The sequence below is a fragment of the Sinohyriopsis cumingii genome, chromosome 9, assembly GCF_028554795.1.
Source record: "Sinohyriopsis cumingii isolate HCF-2022 chromosome 9, ASM2855479v2, whole genome shotgun sequence".
Lineage (NCBI taxonomy): Eukaryota > Metazoa > Mollusca > Bivalvia > Unionida > Unionidae > Sinohyriopsis > Sinohyriopsis cumingii.
In genome coordinates, this window is record NC_142969.1 from 21893247 (window position 1) to 21919341 (window position 26095).

Consider the following 26095-nt stretch of genomic DNA (forward strand, 5'->3'; position numbering starts at 1 on the left):
GGATGGTTTCTTCTGAGATACTAAATGGAACTAAGTACAGAACGTCCTAAAGTGACTTTGAATGGAGCCAAACTCATTTCCATGCAAGTGGAACAAGTGCATTTTAAAGATTCGATGAGTTACTTGGCCATGTCTTTGAGCCAAATGCTGGGTTGCTTGGCTCGGGAAGGTCTTTTTCTCATGGGTCATATTAAAGAAGTCTGATACATTTGTTTCAGATTCCTTAACTCTGCTAAGAGTACTATCACCAGTTGACTTTCACTGTCCTCCTCTCCTAGACCTTGTTTCTTCACTGCTGCTTCTTCCTGTCATTTCCTTCTTGCTTCTTCTCGCTGTTGCTGTTGAAGGAGAAAAGCTTGTTTTCTGCTTCTTTCTGCTGCTGTAAATATTTCTCCAGTTCTTCTTTCTGTCTCTGTTTGAAATTCTCAGCATGTGGTAAGGAAGAAGAAAGTGGTGAAGGTACTGGTACTGGAACAAATTAGTGCCAAAAAGAAAGAAAATCGACTAAATCCCAATTAAAATCGACCTCTTCTGGAAGCAGGAATGTGTTGACTTTGGTAGCCGCTGCTATACCATCGCTTCTCATCTCCATGGCTGGTGCACTCCAGTTCAACGTCTTCTTAGTTTCTGTCATGTTTGAAAACTCTTGCATGAATTTACTGCACACAGACACTAGTGCATCTATATTGGGAATGTGACATCACAGACCGCACTCTTCAGATTGGAAGACAGACTCAGCACTGTGACTGAATTTTGTAACGTGTGTTAGGATTGGTGAAAGAACTCAGTCTGTTTCGATCCCCTCTTCCACTATAAATAACAGCAGTTCATTTCATTCCCTTCACCTGTTTTTATCACAAGATGTGGACGAACGTAGAATCATCTACCCTTGTATCATCGATGCTGTTCCACATGGACTTATGTATGTGAAATCATCATGGACAATTATCCGGATCACCGATATGAGCATTTGGAAAAGAAGAATCTGTGTGGAGAGACAAGGCTGTTTGAAGAGAGTCCTTATCTACAGTCCAGAAGTCAGAAGACGTTTGAGGAAGAGAAGAAGACCTATGTGATGCCCTCTATGTTAACGGAATGATTTTAACATAAAACCAAATGCCCTTTTCAGGGCCACTCATGCCTTGAAAAGATTTGCTTACTTGCCTTAAAAAAATGTGTGGGTTGTATAGTTGTTTGTGTGATAGATTAATATTCATCCATCTATGTCTGTATGTATGTTGTATGTGTTATATATGTCTATGTCCTGCCAAGCGTTTTAGGTTTTTCCCCACTGTTTGCTCTGATTGAGGTCAGCTCCATGCAACAGTTACCAATCCTCAGTACCGTGACATCACCCCACCTGTTCCATTCCTATATTCCCTATACAGTCCCAATACTTTTTTGTCCCTCTATAGTCCCACCCATGTTAAAATTCCCCATGTTAAACTCCCCTTGTCTCCAAACATTTCCATGACCTTTTTGACTGGGATTTTTATTGTCCCTTAAGTATCCCACTATACTACTCTTCATTAATTGAATTTTTTCTTATGAGGGAAATGAAGTTATCATATTACATACAAATTTATTAATATTAGATTAGTAAGCTACAATAAAACACCAAAACAACACTTTTGTTCTAGCTTGAATTTCACCCCATATCCAGGGGCACCTTAAAAAAGAAAGACCCATCACAAGGAAAGTGTGTTTAGGTGACTATTGACAGGGTTCCAGCAGGTCCTGGAATCCTGAAAAAAATTTGGAACTTAAAAAATTAATTTCAAAGGCTTTAAAAAGTCATGGAATTTCTCATAGCCTTAAAACAATTTTGTAAAAGTCATGGAATTTCTGACATTGGAGTTCCAAAAAGTTATAACTGCAACTGTTACAGGTCTCGCCAAACACTGATTTAAATATTTATTTCGAACACAACAAAATAATTTTACTTTACAATCCAAGATATTGTGGTCCTTGACTTTTATGAAATAGCTCCGAATAACTTTTGGAAAAGTCATGGAATATGTTTGAGTCTGCAGGAACAGTGTAGTGAATAACATGGTAATTTTAAGACTGCAATCTGTAAGTAAGGACAGCATCACAAAATAACAGCGGACAAAAACTGTAAGACTGTAATTTATGATGGTGCTGTAGCCTTGGATAAAATTTGCTTTTTTATCTGCTAAACAGGCATGTCAGTATTACGGTATTAACATTTCTTTTTCAGCTTATATGTATGCAAGGATTAGTAGATCATTGGATGGCCTTGTTGGAACTGGCATGTACAGAGATACAGCTTCTTCAATCCACAATTGGCCAAGTAATTGGAATCTTGGTAAGCATAATAACACAAAATGTTTCTCTCAATTAACACTCATTATTGAATAAATGTACATTTTTTTAACATAATGCCAGTGCAAGCCTTAATAAACCCACAACTTTCCATTTTTTTAGCATGTGTGAATAGTTCTTCATGTGTGAATAGTTCTCCATGTGTGAATAGTTTTCCACGGAGCACAAGATACTTGATCCAAGCATGCTTCAGAGAGATAGTATCACCATAAAAAGTGATATTGTCTAATTTTGAATAAAATTAATGGAAAATTTAAATCCAAATTGAAATATTAAATCACTTACACAAAAAATAGTAGCACACCAAGCAAGATCATGTTAATAGAGCACTAAGCAGGACAGTTTTACTTGAACACTAATCAGGATAGTTTTACATGAACACAAAGCATGATAGTTTTACTTGAACACTAAATAGGATAGTTTTACTTGAACACAAAGCAGGATAGTTTTACTTGAGCGCTCAGCATGATGGTTTTACTTGACCACTCAGCATGTTAGTTGTACTTGAACACTAAGTAGGATAGTTTTACTTGAACACTAAGCAGGATAGTTTTACTTGAACACAAAGCAGGATAGTTTTACTTGAACACTAAGTAGGATAGTTTTACTTGAACACTAAGCAGGATAGTTTTACTTCAGCACTCAGCATGATAGTTGTACTTGAACACTAAGTAGGATAGCTTTACTTGAACACTAAGCAGGATAGTTTTACTTGAGTACTCAGCATGATAGTTTTACTTATGCACTAAGCAGGATAGTTTTACTTGAACACAAAGCAGGATAGTTTTACTTGAACACTAAGCAGGATAGTTTTACTTGAGAACTAAGCATGATAGTTTTACTTGAGCATTCAGCATGATGGTTTTACTTGAGCACTCAGCATGATAGTTTTACTTATACACTAAGCATGATAGTTTTGCTTGAGCACTCAGCATGATAGTTTTACTTGAACACTAAGCATGATAGTTTTACTTGAACACTAAGCAGGATAGTTTTACTTGAATACTAAGCATAATAGTTTTACTTGAACACTAAGCAGGATAGTTTTACATGAACACTCAGCATGATAGTTTTACTTATACACTAAGCATGATAGTTTTACATGAACACTCAGCATGATAGTTTTACTTATACACTAAGCATGATAGTGTAAGTGAACACTAAGCATGATAGTTTTACTTGAACATTAAGCATGGTAGTTTTAATTGAACACTAAGCATGATAGTTTTACTTGAGCACTCAGCATGATAGTTTTACTTATACACTAAGCATGATAGTTTTACTTGAGCACTCAGCATGATAGTTTTACTTAAACACTAAGCATGATAGTTTTACTTAAACACTAAGCAGGATAGTTTTACTTGAGCATTAGGCAGGATAGTTTTACTTGAGCACTCAGTATGATAGTTTTACTTGAGCACTCAGCATGATAGTTTTACTTATACACTAAGCATGATAGTTTTACTTATACACTAAGCATGATAGTTTTACTTGAACACTCAGTATGATAGTTTTACTTGAACACTTAGTATGATAGTTTTACTTGAACACTAAACATGATAGTTTTACTTGAACACTAAACATGATAGTTTTACTTGAACACTAAGCATAATAGTTTTACTTGAATACTAAACATGATATTTTTACTTGAACACTAAGCAGAATAGTTTTAATTGAATACTAAGCATAATAGTTTTACTTGAACACTCAGTATGATAGTTTTACTTGAACACTTAGTATGATAGTTTTACTTGAACACTAAACATGATATTTTTACTTGAACACTAAGCAGGATAGTTTTACTTGAATACTAAACATGATAGTTTTACTTGAACACTAAACATGATAGTTTTACTTGAACACTAAACATAATAGTTTTACTTGAATACTAAGCATAATAGTTTTACTTGAATACTAAACAGGATATTTTTCCTTGAACACTAAGCAGGATAGTTTTACTTATACACTAAGCAGGATAGTTTTACTTGAACACTCAGTATGATAGTTTTACTTGAACACTTAGTATGATAGTTTTACTTGAACACTAAACATGATATTTTTACTTGAACACTAAACAGGATAGTTTTACTTGCATACTAAGCAGGATAGTTTTACTTGAACACTAAACATGATAGTTGTACTTGAACACTAAGTAGGATAGTTTTACTTATACACTAAGCATGATAGTTTTACTTGAACACTAAGCAGGATAGTTTTACTTGAACACTAAACATGATAGTTGTACTTGAACACTAATCATGATAGTTTTACTTGAGCACTCAGCAGGATAGTTTTACTTGAACACTAAGCAGGACAGTTTACTTGAATACTAAGCATAATAGTTTTACTTGAACACTAAGCATGATAGTTTTATTTGAGCACTCAGTATGATAGTTTTACTTGAGCACTCAGCAGGATAGTTTTACTTGAACACTCAGCAGGATAGTTTTACTTGAACACTAAGCAGGATAGTTTTACTTGAACACTAAGCAGGATAGTTTTACTTATACACTAAGTATGATAGTTTTACTTGAACACTAAACATGATAGTTTTACTTGAACACTAAGCATAATAGTTTTACTTGAATGCTAAACATGATAGTTTTACTTGAACACTAAGCAGGATAGTTTTATTTGAATACTAAGCAGGATAGTTTTACTTGAATACTAAGCATAATAGTTTTACTTGAACACTAAGCATGATAGTTTTACTTGAACACTAAGCATGATAGTTTTACTTGAACACTAAGCAGGATAGTTTTACTTGAATGCTAAGCATAATAGTTTTACTTGAATACTAAGCATGATAGTTTTACTTGAGCACTCAGTATGATAGTTTTACTTGAGCACTCAGCATGATAGTTTTACTTATACACTAAGTATGATCGTTTTACTTGAACACTCAGCAGAATAGTTTTACTTGAACACTAAGCAGGATAGTTTTACTTGAACACTAAGCAGGATAGTTTTACTTGAACACTCAGTATGATAGTTTTACTTGAACACTTAGTATGATAGTTTTACTTGAACACTAAACATGATAGTTTTACTTGAACACTAAGGATAATAGTTTTACTTGAATACTAAACATGATATTTTTACTTGAACACTAAGCAGGATAGTTTTACTTATACACTAAGCATGATAGTTTTACTTGAACACTCAGTATGATAGGTTTACTTGAACACTAAGCATAATAGTTTTACTTGAATACTAAACATGATAGTTTTACTTGAACACTAAGCAGGATAGTTTTACTTGAACACTCAGTATGATAGTTTTACTTGAACACTCAGTATGATAGTTTTACTTGAACACTTAGTATGGTATTTTTACTTGAACACTAAACATGATAGTTTTACTTGAACACTCAGTATTATAGGTTTACTTGAACACTAAGCATAATAGTTTTACTTGAATACTAAACATGATAGTTTTACTTGAACACTAAGCAGGATAGTTTTACTTGAACACGAAGTAGGATAGTTTTACTTGAACACTAAGCAGGATAGTTTTACTTGAATACTAAGCATAATAGTTTTACTTGAACACTAAGCAGGATAGTTTTACTTGAATACTAAGCATAATAGTTTTACTTGAATACTAAGCATAATAGTTTTACTTGAACACTAAACATGATAGTTTTACTTGAGCACTCAGTATGATAGTTTTACTTGAGCACTCAGTATGATAGTTTTACTTATACACTAAGTATGATAGTTTTACTTGAACACTAAGCAGGATGGTTTTACTTGAATACTAAGCATTATAGTTTTACTTGAACACTAAGCATGATAGTTTTACTTGAGCACTCAGTATGATAGTTTTACTTGAGCACTCAGCATGATAGTTTTACTTATACACTAAGTATGATAGTTTTACTTGAACACTAAGCAGGATAGTTTTACTTGAATACTAAGCATAATAGTTTTACTTGAACACTAAGCAGGATAGTTTTACATGAACACTAAGCAGGATAGTTTTACTTGAGCACTCAGCATGATAGTTGTACTTGAACACTAAGCAGGATAGTTTTACTTGAAAACTAAGCAGGATGGTTTTACTTGAGCACTAAGCAGGATGATTTTTCTTGAACACTAAGCGGGATCATTTAGTGATACATGTTATAATTTTGCAGTGTATGGTAGTAAAGAAAGGTCTCAGTCACTTGTTGTTTCTGTGTTTTTCAAATGATGATGTTGTTGGGGAGAAGGTTGGGAGTCTATTGTGTTTTCACTTGACACATTGTTTTATGGCAAGTATGAGAACATGAATTTCTCAGAATTTAACACTGCGCTTCAGGAATGAATTTTATATATTGTATATACTTGCAAATATGTATAATCCAACTGCAAACAACATAGACCCTAATCTGCCATTACATAATATGGCAGCAGATGAGGGTCCATGTTATTCTGCTGATTACTCCTAACAAACTGCATAGACCCAGATCTGTGCACTTTACAGTTGGACTCAACTTTTAAGTAGGTATATATGCAGCAATTTAAAGTCCACATGCCTGACTCCTGGTACAAGCTCAAATTCAGTCTGGGCAAGATAAAATTTGCAAAGCACTAGCTCACAGGCAAGTCCAAAAAATTGAGAGAGGGTTACAAGATACAAGAAATTTGAGTTAACGTCAGTTGTTTGGGTAAATTTTCAATAACTCTTTGCAAGCTAATTTACTGACAAATAGGTAATGTTCAGTTCCTAATCCTTTATATTTTGAAAGTTTTATACCCAGCAATCTGGCCACAATGCATATATCAGCACCTTTATTTAGCGTTCATATATAGTGCATTCTTTGTCTGCATCCATGTTTTGTTATTGTAAATTAAATGGTGCCAATCTGACATCCAGTATGGCAGCCACAGCAGTCGTCTTGTTGTCCATATTAATGCTTGATTTTTCACAAGACTTTTTATGATGCCTAGTTGATACTAAATGAAAATTGTGTCACTATAAACTGCCACACTGCAGAAATCGATGGAATATGACTGAAAAATAGTTAAAGCAATGTTAATAATCCAAATCACAAACAAACACACACAAACAATATTATTTTATTTTTTATGTGTAAGTTGGTCAATATTTGAACAGATTATGATTGGAATGTGACATTTTACTTGGTCAGCGTACCTCCTTATGCATCCTTCATGGTGCTTAGCTGATTTTATTATTTATAATAATTGTATGTGTCATGAATCAGTTAAAGCATGCAGATAACTTGTGCCATAGTGCTTTGTATGTGTGTGTGTGTGTGTGTGTGTGTGATCTGGATTTTTAACATAGCTTTAACAGTTTTCCAGTCATATCACTACAATATCACATTATCCTGCCAGGCTGACCAGTCCTAACACTAACCTCTTAATGCTGAGCGCCAAGTGAGGCAGCTCCTAGTACCATTTTTGTAAGTCTTTGGTATAACTCAGCTGGGGTTTAAATCTGTGACCTTCCACATCTGAGGCACACACTCTATCCACTTAGGCCACTGGCGTGGTCCCATAGTGTTAGGAACTGAGGGAGAGATTTGGTGTAAAATGACATGGTTTCCAATTTTTATCTCTTATTTAATAATGAAAAATAATAATTCTTATGCAGTTTTATTAATGTCAGTAATAGTCCTTTAAAAGAAAATTATTGGGTAATTTAGAAAGTATAAAAAATCTAATCTGTAGCCATTTATGACCTGCCATAAATCAGCTCTATATACTGTCTGTTGTGGGAAACCAAGATGGTTCCAATAATTGTGGGAAACCAAGGTGGTTTCAGTAATTGTGTGAAAAAATTCACTCACTGGCATGGACATTATTTTGTGGTCATGATATCATAAGTGATGTCTATGATTTTCAGTACATACAAATTCTCATTCAGGTATTATTTTATTAACAGTTTGGGGGGCCCTGAGTGGCTGAATGGTCTAAAGCACTCACTGTTATGGATCACTGCCATCTCACCTCTGTCTACATGGGTTCGAGTCTCGGGCTTGGCCAATGTGGGTATGTGAGAAAGCTTGCTGGTAGCTTCTCGTGGGTTAGTGGTTCTTTCTGTGGTTTCCCTGGGTTCTTCATCCACCATTTATACTGGCCACCAAGTATAGTCTATCTTGTGCTGAAGAATGGCATTAAACCTTATTACAACAACAACAATAACAACATTAACAATTTGTTAAAGTATACTTTCTCCAATCGATACCATATATATTCACTTATAAGTTATGCCCAACTGCAAACAATATAGGCCCTATCTACATTTGTATAATGCACTGGCAGATAAGATTAAATGTTTTTCTAATTATTACTCTTAACAAACTGCAAAAACCCAGATCTACCAGCACATGTGATGACAGATTTGGGTTTATGTTGTTTGTAGTAGGGTTTGACTTATAAGCGAGTACAATTAGCACTTTTCTTTGTAATGACTCTTACTTGGGGATAGATGTTTGATTAAGAAGATGCACTCCAATCCATAAATTCTTCAGTAATGATAGATTTTTTTTAACCTCATTTATCCAGAAAGCTAAATACACAAGCGTTTAACATGTAATCATCATTAAATGAGGTTTCTCTTTACAGATTTTGTGGTATGGGTGAATAATTCAGGAGAGAGTGTATATCCAGAGAAATACACAAATGACGATAATATCACCAGGTATTCAAATTCTTCTTTCATAAAAACACCAGAATCTGTGTGCACGGTCAATTCAAAGTTTGTCACTTTCGGAAATTTTCATGAAAGCAAATCTTTTCCCCACCTGTATGTAATAAATGATAACGTAGCTATTGACAACCCTCGAAAATCCCACTGGCAAGCTCACAATTTGTGAGTGGAAAAATGTCATTCTTTTTACATGGTGAGCGTACCTCCTTTTATTTTCCCCCCACTTCGCTGGGTATCCTGTGTTTGGATTATTAATTATTATTTCCAGTGATATTTAATATAGCTATTTTAAAAAAATTGTAAATAATTACAAGTTTCTAGAAGTGATGGCTTATGTTGCTGTCTCAGCTGCATCATGTGAAGAAAGGTTCAGTTTTGTAAACAGAATTAAAAGAAAACAAAGATTGGCTCAAGACACTTCCATCCTGCATGATCTGCTACAGCTGGTTGTTAACGGACCAAAGGCCAAGCTTTATGGTCCGGGTCAAGCCATCAACAAATGGTACTTCATGGCTCCAGACAAATGTCACGTTCAGATACATTATCCAGTCATTAAGAGTATGATATTTATTCCAGTCCTCCCAACCCAATATTTAGCAGTGTAAATGCAATAGTTCATCTGCCCATGTAGATGGGCATCATGCAGGAGTGATCTCCCCTTTAACATGTTGGTGCTAAATCCATCCATTCTTCAGATACTCCTTAAACTTTTGTCACTGAAAGAATAAAAATGATTTCTGCAAACATCATAGACCATGCCAAAACTTTGTAGATGGCTTGAACTTAGGTAGCTTAAGGAAGAAGCCTGTTGATCCTGGGATCTAAAGGTCAAATGTAGAGACCACTGACTGAAAACAGAAAAATGGTTTCAGCAAAAAATGTAACATCACTATGTCTAGAGGACTGTAAAACATAGTGCAGGAGTACAATGTGCTATTCATTGTGCTCTTGTTGACCAACAACTGAATACAGTGTATGACTGAATCTTCAAATGAATACAGTGTATGACTGAATCTACAAATGAATACAGTGTATGACTCAATCTTCAAGTAAATACAGTGTATGAGTCAATCTTCAAGTAAATACTCTTTTTTTCCAGTTTATTATAAGTGAATTTTAAAGCTCTTCTTCATACTTTATTTATAAATTTTGGATGAGTAGATACAAGACAAAGAATGTTTAGAAAAAGTATCAGCAAGCCTGTTTTAGTGTCTTAGACATATTATTTTTGTTATTTACTTTTACATGTTGGAGCAAGTTTGCATTTGACTTGCCATTGATTTTTAATACCAAGTTCCATAATTTCTCAATAGAGCAGCAAACATTTAGAATGGAGGCATAATTTCTCCCTGATTTCCTCTTTCAGTCTTTGGGGCCCCGTGTGGCCGAGTGGTCTAAAGCCCTTTCTGTCACGGCTCACTGCCATCTCACCTCTGTCTACATGGGTTCAAGTCTCCAGCTTGGCCAGTGTGGATATGTGAGAAAGCTTGCCGGTAGCTTCTCGTGGGTCATTGGTTCTTTCCGGGGTTTTCCCAGGTTCTTCCTCCACCATTAATACTGGCCACCATGTATAGCCTATCTTGTGCAGAAAAATGGCGTTAAACCCTATAACAGCAACAACTTTCAGTCTTTAATTGTGGAACAAGCTTTAAACCCAGAATATGCGATAGTTTTCTAAATTTTTGTTGGGTCATAATTAAATTGTGTCAGTGCTGGTCTGCATTGATTGTAGGTGTCATTAAAACTTTTATTGAGCTATGATTTTGTGGACTGCTTATAAATAATTGATTGGGATGGATTCTTCTGCAACTTCTTTTAAAATAGATGTAAACAGTATATATGGGTCATTTTATGCCCTTGAAAATATCACTGAATTCTGGCATTTAAAAGAATTTCAATCTGTTCCCAGTTGCCATTATTTAATTTCAAGCATGGAATTGGTTTGTCAGGATTAGAGCTAATGTTTGAAAGAAAAAGTTGGAAGTGATCATTACCATAAATTCATTAATGACTTTCCAGTCATAATCTAATAGTGGAGAAGGGGAACAAATTGGTCAGTGCTAGATTAGGAGCCTGTTATTGGGTGTATATATGCAGAAGACTTGTTAAATAGGAACAAGGGGTCACGAGTGGTCTAAAGCGCTGTCCGTTACGGATCACTGCCATCTCCTCTCTTTCTGCGTGGGTTCGAGACTTGGATTTGGCCAATGTTGGTATGTGAGAAAGCTTGCCAGTAGCTTCTCATGGGTCGGTGGTTCTTTCCGGGGTTTTCCCGGATTCTTCCTCCACCATTAATACTGGCTGTCATGTATAGCCTATCGTGTGCTGAAAAATGGCGTTAAACCCCACAACAACAACAACAACAAATAGGAATAAGTCATGTCTCAGATTAAAATCTTTCATCTTTATTCACTCATATTTATGTCATTAGAAAACCATAACATTTTATGACCATAAAAATACCCTAAGAGAATGAAAAGAGTAAGCTTTGTTGAATAATGTCTAGATCATTTCAGGGCAAGCTTGGTGTGATATAAACGGAATAAAGTATAAAAATTCGATGAAGAGTAACTAATAGAATCAGCTTTTATGTTTAATGTCAGTGTTACATGCCTATCCTTGTTGTTGAGCTTAATCATTCTGCAGTAAAAAAAAAAACTTATTTGTCTGAACGCAGCAACTTGATTGGTGTGAAGTGTTGTACATATAACCTTATCAGGAAGAAATGTGCATTTTGAACTCTGATTATACTTGTACTATTTTCAAAACATTAATTTGCTTTCTTTAAACTATAGTTTAATCTCCATGGGGTAGTGGTTGAATGCGGGGAGGTGGGGGGCATATTTATGTGAGCAAATTGCTCACCATCTCTCTAGTTCTTTCAAAATGTATGAAAATAAATTGTAATAAAGTTCATGTTTTCATATTTTATTCATAAGGTGCATCATATTGGTTGTGTCACCTGATTATTATTGTGTCAACACCGGACACCTTCTGGGGGAGCCAGCTACCTATGTCAGATGGCTGAAGAAATTGAATTGCAAGGTCATCATGGTAAGTATGTTGTAATTGAATGGCATTTTATGCCATGTCCTCGCTAGATTAAATAACAAAGATTGTTCTTACTCTGGAGTTATCCAGCCAATCAAAGAATGGTCTGCCATCTAATTTGTCTGGAGTTATCCAGCCAATCAAAGAATGGTCTGCCATCTAATTTGTCTGGAGTTATCCAGCCAATCAAAGAATGGTCTGCCATCTAATTTGCTATTTCTTTAATATAATCAGCATTTCTCTTCTTTGAAAAATAAATCATCGTGATTGATTGAGCATTTTTTAAAACAATGTTTGGTTGTTTTCACTAAAATTCACTTTTTACAAGCACATCAACCACCTGAGGTTCCATCTTATTAGTAAAAGATAGCAAATAATACAAGTATTTCATCCTATGCACTGAACATAAGGGGTCATAAGACTTTTGCAATGGCCTTTGATCTTTCATCTGCACTAGTATCCTTTAGCACATGTTTGTTAAAGCTACTCCTTCTCAGCTGAAATCACCAGACTTTACAGGCACATTCAGAGATCCTCCCATAGTGCATGGGTGCACAGATCATATAAAACTTGTACGAATTTGTGCTCTTGGAAAGCAGCGACATCTGAGAACTCCCATAAATTAGTTAAAAATATAATCTGCACAGTATAAAATTTTCATTTCACTGTTAACCTGTAAAGTGCTTGCTGCAACATAAGTTTGACTGCTGTTAACGGTCTCATAGCAGACATCACAGTTTTTTTTTTCTTCAGGTTTGCAACTGTATACATCCAGGTCTTCTTGGTATGAATGTTTGTTACATTTAATTTTATTGGTACATCTCACCCTGGAACAAACATTCTGTCATAGTTTTAACCTTCCATTCATCAAGCATTTTTTACAAATGCTTGTTTAAATTATTAGCTATCTTAAAAAACCCAAAATGGCTGACTCCCAACATCGTTTATCTTTTGATGACAGTTTTGTTCATCAAATACTGGCTGACGATAACAATGATGACAGTGATTTTGAAAGTTTTGAAGTTTATCAGTTGTTAGGAGCGGGGAAGGTATTACTGGAAATTCCAATGAGTGATTTTGAGCCCTAAAATGATGTTAAATGCAGTTCCAGTGTACATGTTGGATGGACAAAAGTAGATGACATACCAGTCAACCCCCTATTCAGTAGTATTTCAAAATGCAGAAATGGAGAATACCAAGCCTAAATAAAATACAGGCATTTTGAAGTAGAGTGCAGTTTTCATTTCATTTCTAAGTACTTACACACCAGATTTTTATAGGACATTAAGGGTTAATATAAACTGAATAAACAAAAATCTAAAAATAAATTAAAAAGTAAGGATACATGTATTTATTTAATTAAAACACCTCTCTGATAAAGAATGTGTCATTAATGGACTTGAAACACTAATACACTATTATGGAACAGATAAGAAATCTGACATAATAGTCAGCAAGCATTGATTCAGGAAAGTGAAATTTTGACACAGGTCATGTTAGTGAAAAATCTTATTTTTGAGCAGAGTTATACAAGTGACAATACTTATAAGCTGTTAGAAATTGCCATGACAACCACAAAGAACAGTTTCCCAGGTTGTTAAAGCTAGCTATGCAAATGTAGGTAGCAGACAGAGAAATGAAGTTCTCAACACTGAGCATTATACATACATAGCAACCCGATTAGACTTAGAAACAAGGAACAGATTAATGTTTATTCAACTCAACTGAAGGATTTTTAGTAGAGCCCAAACAGAGTTGAGCAGTAAGAAAGGTGGATATTAAAGTTTTAGATAAATTTTGAACTTAGCTATTTCTTCCCATCCCCAATTTTACTCCCTTCTTATTTTAATGGGAAGGGGAGATAAATCCTGGCAGCATCAAGCAGTCTTGGGTCCACTTCAGCCTCTTTATTATTTTTTAAATAAATTCAAGTGCAAAATACAAGACTGTTAAGTTGAACCTCAGTATTTGTTTCAGATTTCATAAATATTGCCTGAGAATATTGAAGGTATAAAGATTGAGGTTTCATTTCCATTGTATAGATACTAATGTGAGAAGACTTAGTTTTGGGAGGTTTTCTTGTAAATTAACGTGTTGATTGATCACATAAAAATAGATGGTTTTGAAAAAGCAAACATTAATTTGAACTGTACTGGACATATTAACCATTGATTCTAAATCTTCTCTCACATTCTAACCAATATTTTCATTTAAAAACTTGTGTATGATCTCTTTGTCAGTTGTATATACTGTAGTGTCATTTATTTTCATGGGCACTTGAATTTGTGGCTTAGTACCATGATATTTGAAGAGTGATAAGGTGCAGTTACTCCAGATCTTTTTCTTTATTGCAGGGATATGTGTAGGATGAAAAGGTCCAGCTACTCTGGAACATTTTCTTTAGTGCAGGGATATTTTTATGATGAAAAGGTCCAGCTATTCTGGAACATTTTCTTTAGTGCAGGGATATTTTTAAGATAAAAAGGTCCAGCTACTCTGGATCTTTTTCTTTAGTGCAGGGATATTTTTAGATGAAAAGGTCCAGCTATTCTGGAACATTTTCTTTAGTGGAGGGATACTTTTAAGATGAAAAGGTCCAGCTACTCTGGAACATTTTCTTTAGTGGAGGGATATTTTTAAGATGAAAAGGTCCAGCTACTCTGGAACTTTTTCTTTAGTGCAGGGATATTTTTAAGATGAAAAGGTCCAGCTATTCTGGAACATTTTCTTTAGTGGAGGGATATTTTTAAGATGAAAAGGTCCAGCTACTCTGGAACTTTTTCTTTAGTTCAGGGATATTGTAGGATGATGAGGTCTTGGCACTCTGGATCAATTGCTTTAATGTAGGAGTATTTTTAGAATGATACAGTCTTAGTCTTCTGGATCTTTTCTTTAGTGCAGGGATATATGTACGGTGATAAGGAATGAAAATAAGTGAATCTGATAACCTTATGTACATATTATTTAGAAGACCGCTTATGTGGCCTTGTGGTTAGAACATCTGCCCTGGATGCTTGAGGTAATGGTTTCAAACCCCAGCCGCGTCTTACCAAAGACATCAAAATGCCTCACTAAACATTCAGCATTAGTGTTTAGTGTTAGGACTGGTTGGCCTGGTGTCAGGATAATGTGACTGGGTGGGACATCAAGCTACATATCTGCGGCATGATGCTCCAGTGCTACACATCACTGTAAACTGCCACACTGCAGACATTGTAATGATATGACTGAAAAATTGTTAAAGCTACGTTAAAAAAGTCAAATTATATTCGCATGTTATTTATAACATGATTTTGAGTATTTTGAGCATAAAGTTTGACATTTGTACACATTTCTTTAAGTTGCAATAATCTGAACTATGCATATACATCAAAGAATCTGATCCAGTGTTACATACTTAATTTCATTGACTCTTTATTGCTCAGATTATATAGGTATTCATGGGACTCACCATATTGTTGACATTGTGTAATGCAAGATGCTTTCCGATTGGTTAATGGTAATGACATCATGCAGGCTTCAAGTTCAAATTTCCTTTGTACATTCGTTCCATGTGTATCTGCAAACAATCTAATCTGAATCCAAAAAGTTCTTGTCTATAAAATAATCAACAAATTCTGTATGTTTTATATTGAAATTGTTTCACAGTCCTACAAAAATGAATTGTTATCATTAGATTTTCTTCAGAGTTGAGGTGTTATTTTTTATCCTTGTAGATAAACATTTTGTAAACAAATGAAGATTATACTATACACATAGTCCACGTATGAAAACAATTACCTGTGGAACAAAAAAAGGTGAATACAACTGCAAAATGTAGAGCGCAAGTGGAAATCATTGGTAAAAGAAAATGTTGCATAATGCCCAATCTAAAACAGTTTGTTTCTTTTTAGGTAGGCAGATTTTTGTATTACAGAGATTTATTTAGATGTTAATGCTATTTTCTGGGACATTTGGTCTTTGAATGGTGAAATGCCATCCTAAATCTTTTGCATTCCTGAACTCTTTGAGATATTTTAATGGTGTAAAGTCACTCGAGATCTCTTTCATAATAAAATAAGAAATTTTCCTTATAATCTAGTGTATGTACTTTTAATAATCAGCTTATTAATATGTTAAGTTTTCTGTGTTAATCCTTCTCAATTCATCTGTGACATGTCGCATTCATTGGATATTAGGTTCCTTTCCATTCAATAACAAATGATATAACATCATTAGCAGAGTAAGTTAATATTAAAGATAGTAAGATAATGTTATAAATAATAAGTTAATATTAAAAATATTAATAAGATAGGATGATAAATAATAAGTTAATGTTATAAATAGTTAGATCATATTTAAAATAACAAGATAATATTATAAATAGATGATATTATAAATAATAAGTTAATATTAAAAATACTAAGATAATGTTATAAATAATAAGATAATATAAAAGTACTAGATAATATTATAAATAATAAGATAATATTAAAAATAGTAACATAATATTATAAATAGTAAATATCATGCATATTAGTTAGGACTGATATTTACACTTTTAATTAAAAGAGTTTTTTTTCTCCATATATTGTTTTTACTTATTCATGTTCTTGGTCACATATCAGAAATCATTTGATGCTGTTGTGCAGACATTCATAGAAACATAAATAAACGTTTTGTGATCATATGTATATACTTATTTTGATGTAGTAATTAGTGTTGTGCCTCAACACACTTTCCAGACAAATAGTGATTTGAAGTCATATTAGTACTTGACAATTGGATAATTTGATTTTTTATGATTTAAGGTTTGGGTAGTCATTTCTCCATGTTTATGTAATAGAGCTTGAAGTTATTTCAAACCATTGTAATGCTGTAGCTCATGAATAATGAATTGTTGCTTTACAGTGTATCTTGAATCATTCTGTGAACATCATATGATATTTTGATTGAGTAATATTCTGATATCTCTGTAGGTGTTGTATTGTTTTAATTTGTTGTGTTGATGTAATTTGTTATGTTTGAATGCACTAAATTGATAAGCTATAATTCCAGTATCGTTGTTAAAGTTGGCTTTTAGACACGTAGTTCTTTTAAACTTCCTTTGCTTGAGAGCTAGAGACAAATTTGGTCAACCAGTGATAAACTAGGTCAGCCAGAGACAAATGTGGTCAGCCAGTGATAAACTAGGTCAACCAGAGACAAATGTGGTCAGCCAGTGATAAACTCGGTCAGCCAGAGACAAATGTGGTCAGCCAGTGATAAACTCGGTCAGCCAGAGACAAATGTGGTCAGCCAGTGATAAACTAGGTCAACCATAGACAAATGTTGTCAGCCACTGATGAACTAGGTCAACCAGAGGCAAATGTGGTCAGCCAGTGATAAACTCGGTCAGCCAGAGACAAATGTGGTCAGCCAGTGATAAACTAGGTCAACCAGAGACAAATGTTGTCAGTCAGTGATGAACTAGGTCAACCAGAGGCAAATGTGGTCAGCCAGTGATAAACTAGGTCAGCCAGAGACAAAAGTGGTCAGCCAGTGATAAACTAGGTCAACCAGAGACAAATGTTGTCAGCCAGTGATAAACTAGGTCAGCCAGAGACAGATGTGGTCAGCCAGGGAACAGTTTCCAGTATTACAAAATTCAGGATCTTACTACATTAGCTTTCTCATACCATGAAAAATTGTTAGAGGCAGCATATCACCTGAAGCAGAAACTGCAAGGACTATTGTCAGATTTTTTCAAATCTGCAGCAGTCTACTTCTTGCACTTTTGACCCCCATCTTATCGCCATTCCGTCCAGGAATGCGATCAAAGTACACTAGAACTTCATCCATGTTTACGATCATATTGTTGGCAGAATCATCTGCTTCTCTTCAGACCTTCATGAATTCATCACATAATTTTATTTTCTCTAAATCTTCTGGGCGACGCTGGGTTATCGATGTCTATGCACTAAGCACTGTATTGTGTCACATTAAAAATTGTTCCATTGTTTAAATTTATTTTCAAAATTATCATGAATATCAGTGAAAAGGAACCAAAGTTAGCTTCCATATCTTGTCCGTCTTTGTATAATCAAAAAAAAAAGAAATCAGCACACTTAAAACAATCCATAGTCAGCTCCAAGGTCAGCTTGCTTTGCAATAAAATAACCTTTGTATTGATATCCTTTTAGAAAGAATAAACTGGTTTCAGAGTATCCAAAGTCAGCGTCCGAGGTCAGCTTACTTTGTAACAAAAATAACCTTCATCTTTGATGTCCTGTTAGTAAGTTCAAAGGAGTTTACTGCTTGCTGCCAGTTGTGTTTATTCACCACCTGGTCTTCTATGTGCTTGGCATCTGTAGTTATAGTTAATACAAAGGAGCATTGATGTCTGTAGGTAAATAGTAGTGATGCTTTTGTAACCCGTGCTGGTGAAAAGATTGTCACTTACATTCAGGTGAATGTGCTTTCAAATAATGATCTTTATTTGCGATATTTGTCATACAGTAGACATGGATGTAATTCATTCTTGATTATTTTGCACATAACACCATGTCATGCATGAAGATATCAGTTGATTATTTCCCTCTTGTTTGCAATTTTGTTGGATCCAGTTTTCAGTCAGATAACATATACAAACCTTTGAGCACAACCAAACACAACTTGTTTCGCGATGTTCATGTCAATGAACAACATGACGTGTGTTATAGGACATGAGCAATACATGCTACAGTATGGACACTTACGCTACATACATGTATACAGATTTCGTGGCTGTATTTTATTCTTTAATCCTGATGTTGAAAAAAAAGGAATAAATGATAACAATACAAGGTTAGTTTCTTTCTTTTTATTATCAAATAAGCGTTTTTTTTATCTATTTTATTGCAACATGCATTGGGGGGAGCACAAATGCAACACAAATTTATTTTGTTTCTTAAGTCTTCGGACAAATGACCTAGGTGAAAAAAGTTTCACCATAAGTTCTGGTACAGGAAATTGTTTTTATTTTATCCTGTCCCAACATATATGGTAAATACGGTAGTAAGGAAGGACTGTTCCTGCTTTTTTCCATGTCAGAAGTAAGGCCAATTCTAAATACCACGAGAAGCATTAATACTGCATAGTTTGCACATGTAAAGGTATGAAATTAAAACCTGCAATAGTCCAGATTATGACGTAGTGGTTTCTCCCATCTGTGTGTTTAGTGTGTAAACTTGCAAAGTGAATGCAATAAAATTGAGGAAGAGGTTGCAATAAAATTGATGACCAAGTTCCACTAGATTGAGTGGATGTCTACTAGGCTTGGGGTAAATTCATCGGAGATAGTGGACATCCATTATTCCTAGTGGATACTTGATTCCTTGCCTGTATACACATCCACCAGAAACAGCATACAGTCCCTAATCAGTGATGTGAGTACTGTAGTAATCAGCAAAATGTATGCACCTAAATGATATAGCCATTAACTTAACATGTCCTGAAATGTCAGTATTATCTTGAATTTGAGCACGCTTTTGGACAGCAGCTCCGGGCCTAGTCTGACCCATCTAAAGCATGGCAGGGTTCATTTTTTGTTGTGACTTAAACTTCATGGTCTAACAGCCTTATGAAAACCATGAAAACTTTCAGCCTTTTAATAATGATTAAAGCACCATAAAGTAGAAACTGTGCAGTAATTAGATAAATTGTTGAATTTTCTTCTTTACTTCAGATTCAGCTTGATTCACAGTACAGATGCATTTCTCCAGAAAGAAATATTTACCAATATTTGAAGCAGGAGCTCGGGAAATACAAAAACTTTTCATTGGTTCCAACAGAGAATCCAGTTCCCAGTTGGGAGAAGGATTAAATCTCCATTGTAATATCAAAAGCAGTGGAGAACACTAAATACATATTAAAAAGAGTATCCATTTTCCTATGACTTCAAGAAACGTGCTCCATTATCCAAAAAAAGAAAGATTTCATATAGACTGACAATCACACCTTCCCATGGTTTGAAAAACAACAGATAAATCATTATTCATATTTTATAGATTTTTTAAAATAATTTTATCCCCCCCCCCCTTTTTAATATTGGGGATGTAACTATTGCAATATATGTTTGTACAAACTTCTCAAATCATTCAGTTAATCTCCTTGAAATCATGTACACTTTTTGGGCTAGTGCTTTTGCTACTTACCGTTTTTCAGTTGTAATACATTATGTTTTGTTTTTGTCCATTTTTACTTTACCTGGCTGTAACGCCAAGTGAGCTTGTAGTATAAATCGTTCATCCACTTTGTTGTACGTCATCCACTCACAGTTGTTATTTGCATCTTCTCAAAAAATTGCTAAACAGAAATTTTATTAAATTTAACAGTTAGCAACCTGGCATAAAGTTCTTTCAAATTGTTTATATGATGCTGATCTTCTGTCAGGTATGGCTGCCGTTTCTGAAAATAGAAAATAACTTGAAATGACATCTTCATAAGAACCACTCTACCACTCTGGTGGCCTAGTTGTTGGCGGGAAGTTGTGTGTTTGAACACCAGCCGAGTCATACCAAAGATTTATAAAATAGCTACTGGCTCAGATTTGTCTGCTAACTGCTCATGCATTTGGCAGCTAGCCAGGTGAACCATATCAGGTCCACTAGGATCTCTTGTTTATGGTCTTATTTATAGATTTTATCAAGCAACTTTGACTTGCAAATTGAAATAATAATGGGCATTGTAATGTACAGTACGTAGTCACAAAGAATAAACCAATGTATTAACATAAGAAATAAATTTAAACAGAAATTTGTACAAATTGCTTGAACTATGAGTTAAGAAAATAATGCAGAAACTATTATCATCACACAAATTTAATTTGACAAAGTAAATCAGAATTGCTTCCTCTTTCCTAAGAGCAAACTTTTATAAAAAATCGTTACATTTTCATGTAAACTTGAATTGAAAATAGGAATGTGCATAACTTCCAAGTGTAGTGTTTGATTTAATAAGGATAATGGATGTCAGTTTGTTTGTTTGTCTTTTAAATTTGGTACTGTCAGTGACCTATCTTGTGTGGTTATTTGGGGGTTGAATAATGTTACGCATTGACAATCTGGTATTAGATAGCTGTTCACCCATGATATAGTGAATGTCAGTTGTTTATTCTTTTTAAATATAGTACACTGATCAAGCTCATGTGATTATTTGGGGTTAAATAAAAGTGGCAGGTTTTTTTGTTGGGTGGTAATTAGATATAAAAAGAGGATGTATCACAAGTAAAATAATCTATTAAATGCCAAGTCCAGAGTTTTCACTTAGAATTGGATTACTCTTGTAAGTTTCCCTTTCAAGCATTTAAAAATATTTTAGAAGACTTTGGATTTGATTCTGTTGGGTTTAATGCCATGTTTCAGCTCATGATAGGCTATGCATGGCAGCCAGTGTATTTGATGGAGGAAGAACATGGGGAAAACCCACTGACCTGCAGAAAGCTGCTGGCAAGCCATGACTCAGATTCTCTTTGCCAGAGATGGGATGTGTGAATGATCTGTAAAAGTGTGTGCCTTGGACCTCAATGTGGCCTGAGGATGTTTGTAGTCCTGGATAGTTTCTAAAGCAAATGATAATGAATACACTTTCTTGGAGAACAGTGGTTTTAATCATGAATCATCCAAATACATACCATTAATCATAGAAAATAGAACTTGGCCAACATACCTTTTAGATATTTCCCTGTTTTCATACTTAGTGAGAAACTGATGGTTACTTTTTCAGTTTCAGGGACAGAAATTTTCATCTTTGTTGTTTGATCATTATTGTTTGATTTCAAGGTGAACTGTAAGCCTTTCAACCTTAGTTTACCTCAGCTGAATGGGAAACATATATGTTTAATGTTAGTAAACTAAAACTGAGTACTGTAATCCATCATCAACAAATTTAATTCAGACAGGGAAATCCATTTTCTGGCAAATCAGATGCATATATAAAAAAATTGCCATGTAAATTGAAATTTATTAAGAAAGTAAATATGGTTTATGACTGTATAGGAGGAAAGTGGATGTGTGTTATGTCATTGATTGGAAATGAGTTATATTATTGAAGTCAAGTGAATCATGTGCTTTATTACGGAAGAGAATTGAATCTTGCTTTATTCTGGAAGTGAAGAGAAACATGCTTTATTAAGGAAGCTACGTAAATCATTTGCTTTATGAAATTAATATATGTTTTGTAATGGAAGAGGAGGGAATCATGTGCTTTATTATGGAAGGTTCAAGTGAACATTTACTGTTATAACAGATGTGAATATGTGCTCTGTTGTGAACAAAAGTGAACGTGTGATATTTTTTTGGAATGTAAATGAATCATGTGCTTTATTATGGAACAGAATTGAACATATGCTTTATTATGGAAGGGAAGTGAACATATATGTTATTATTTGACAGAAGTGAGTCATGTGCTTTATTATGGAACAGAAGTGAACATATGCTTTATTATGAAAGGGTAGTGAACATGTGCATTATTATGGAATGGAAGTGAATCATGTTCTGTATAATGGAACTGAAGCAAACACGAGCCCTTTATGGAAGGGAATTGAACATGTGCTCTGTTATGAAAGGTTAGTAAGCATGTGCTATTACTGAACAGAAGTGAACACATGTGCATTAGTTTGGAACAGAAGTGAACTTGTGCGCTTTATTAAAGGGATGTGAACATGGGCTTTATTATGAAAGAGATGTGAAAATATGCTCGGTTATGGGAGTGAAATGTACATGTGCTTCATTTTAGGATAAATAATGAACATTTCATTAATTATAGAATTGAAATTAATATGTGTTTCAATGTACAGTAAAATGCTGATAATCTGGATACTTTGGGGTCTTAGATTTCAGTTGGATAATTGGTCATCAGGAAGTTCACATTTCGGTGAAAAGGCAGTGCTGTCATTGGAAGTATATGAATTTAAGTGGGTCCAGTAATCATGTATAATTGTAAATGTATCAGTAAATAAGAAAATATTAACATTTTGTTGATATTCAACGTGTTTAAGAGCAGAAATAGGTGAAGTAATAAAAATATTTTGATATGTAAGGTAATAAAGTTAATGATACTGATTTTTTTGTTTGTGCTTTACACCCATTGGAGATCAACTCAGACTGTTCAGATGATAACATTTGTGATGGATGCTAGACAAGCTTTTGCAGTGGCCTGTCATCTGGCATTGGGCTGTTAGCACAGGTTTGTTATTGTTACTCTTGCTAAACAGCCATGAGGATTGCCATGGTTACTTACACATATTCATCGTAGGGTCTAGTTGATTCTAAGTAAAGATAGTACCCATCATATATCCAATATGGCCACCATGACAGCCATTTCGAAAATCCTGTTTTCCCAAGTCCTCTGAATTGATTATTGTACCAGCATGTTTTTTCTTCTCGTGATGTCTGGTGGGTACAAAATGAAAATAAGGTCAGTCTAACATCCATCCTGAAAATCTTGTTATCACAACAGTCATACCTGCCCTAATGGTTACCTGTACATAGTGGTCATTTGGTCTCACTGTCCATTCTAATTCCCACACACCTACCCACCAGCAAATTTCCTATTTAATTGACTTGTTTGTACTGATTACATGCCTTCTGCAATCAGTGTCCAGGGGTTTTCTAACCAGCAATGGTTTCTTCCTGGCTTAAGAGGTCACATAAGTGTATCAGTTGATTTAACTCAATGGTGTCAATATATCAGTTGATCTAACTCACTGGTGTCAATATATCAGTTGATCTAACTCAGTGGTGTCAATATATCAGTTGATCTGACTCAATGGTGTCAATATATCAGTTGATCTAACTCACTGGTGTCAATATATCAGTTGATCTAACTCAGTGGTGTCAATATATCAGTTGATCTAACTCAGTGGTATCAATATACATGTATCAGGTTCAAAAGTGAGGCAGTTTTTATCCTTACAAGTGAGTGTTCAAGAAGTTCATTGCAGGATGGTAGGAAAAGTCATCTAGCAACAGAAACAGGAATCACTTGGTGCAAGTGTGACATGTATGGTTCGATATCATGTATTTGCCTGTGAATTAAAGTACTAGTTTCTCGGATGAAAAAAGTTTATCTTTGAGAAGAGAAATAAATTGCATCACTTTTCATTAGGATCAAGGGTAATTCAAGACTTTAAACTTGTCTGTACAGGCAGGCAGAGTTTCAGTGCATAGGTCATAAAGTAAACATATATAGTTTCTGTTTAGGCCCTATTCATGACAGGCCTCAAACATAAGTTGACTGTCATTAGACCACTGGGACACTCGCACCCCCCCCCCCAGCAACTGGCTATCACAGATACAGTTTTTGCAGTATAAACAGCCGTTTCCAAGCCTGATTTATACAAGCTGGCTGACCAAAGAGTTAGTCCTCTGTTTTACAGTTGTGTATGCTGTCAGTCAGTAGTGAAATTAGTGTTTTCTCAAAGTTCACAAAAAATTCTAATATCAGTGATTATTTAATTTAAAAGATGGATTAAAGTATGCAGGATACATGAATCTCATGTGGAACATTTTTATTATTATTTTATTATTATTATTATTTTTCTATCCAGATTGTTTTATATCAAGTTCGTATGGTCTTTGAAGGTCTTTGAGAGTTTGGGGAAAATGAGGTAGCATTTTCAAGGCCTTGAAAAATTTGGGAAAATCAAGCAGATTACCCTGAGGTCTTTTAAAGTCTTTGAAAATTGAAATAAGCCCAAATTTTTTAATTTCTTTCCATAATCAGAAATAAAATTGTCCAAGGCTGTTACATTCAGATGTATAGTCTGACTATACCAACCCATTTGTTTGTACCCCCCTGCCGATTTCAATAATGGAAACCTTTAATGTGATAAAAAGTGCAAGGAACTTTGTCAATTCATTCATCGATTTATAATTTCAAACCTGACTGTGAGTAGAGTGCCCTAACACTGTCATCATCTGTGCGTTTCATGCTTAATGGAAGTTCTCAGTATAATAGACATGCTCGATCCATTTCCAGTTTCTGGACAAGTCCATTTTCAGCAAGACTACAGATGTACATCCATATGCCGTATGCTTCTGATATTTACAATGTCGAATCAAGCAAAGGAAAAGAATGAAAACGAAAAATTTACCTTTCACATGGATTTAATAAGCGGTTTAATTTCTATGTTCATGTGTGCAAAGGGATATAATTCCAAGCTCTCAACACTATGGTAATTTACAGAATTATCTGACAGTTACCAAATAGGTACTATGTCATTATGTTGTCTGATGGAAATAAAGTAGCCCATAGTGTACGCAATATGGCGCCATGTTATTATGGAAAGTCCGTTAAGCATGAAAGGTGCAGGGGATGCCAGTATTAGTGCCATTCTGGTCACAGTCGGGTTACAAATTATAAATCAATGATTCAATTGACTTAGTTCTGTGCAATTTTTATCACATTAAACGTTTTCGTTACTGAAATTGGTAGGGGTTACAAAGAAACGGGGATATATAGTCAGACTATAATTGAGTTTTCCTGGTTTCTTTCTTTTGATGACCCGTTCAGTTTCATTGCTGCCGCAATAATGAGCATTTGGTTGGCCATCCAAAGTTGGCCTTGGTGGCAACTTCAATAACACATGTGTACTCTTCATCAAAGCAAGCCAGGCTACACCCTTCATCAAAGGAAGTCAGCACCATAACTATTTTCAGCACATTTTTTGTTTTCTAATTTCATGGTGTTTGTTGTTCGTAATCATATCATTATATATTTAGCTGTTATCTAATGTTGTAAAGCACTTAGAGCTTCTAAAGATTAGGTGCTATACAAAGACCTCATTATTATTATTATTATTATTATTATTATAATCAAAAATAAAATTGCCATAAGTCACCAGATTCAAATGTAGTCAGTTTTCCTGGTTTCTTTCTTTTGATGAATTGTTCAATTTGATTTGACAAGTTCATCAGCTTTAGCCAATCAAAATGTTCTTTACACTAATTCATGATTTTTAAAAAACAAGAGACTGTTCAGCCAGTTGAATTTTGGTTACATTGAACAAGTTCTCACTCTATGTAGAAAGTGCACGAAA

The 26095-nt window shown here is 34.5% G+C and overlaps 1 protein-coding gene across 1 annotated transcript in view; it reads left to right on the forward strand.

Moving 5' to 3' along the window:
- Positions 1-23117, forward strand: part of LOC149791376 (FAST kinase domain-containing protein 3, mitochondrial-like) — a 41846-nt gene extending 18729 nt beyond the window's left edge. The window contains exons 4-7 of the mRNA XM_089969930.1: positions 2222-2329; positions 8922-8997; positions 11946-12060; positions 19742-23117. Of these exons, the coding sequence (XP_089826056.1) occupies positions 2222-2329; positions 8922-8997; positions 11946-12060; positions 19742-19879 (437 nt within the window). The 3' untranslated portion in view covers positions 19880-23117. The remainder of the gene's footprint in view (positions 1-2221; positions 2330-8921; positions 8998-11945; positions 12061-19741) is intronic.
- The last annotated feature ends 2978 nt before the right edge of the window (positions 23118-26095 follow it).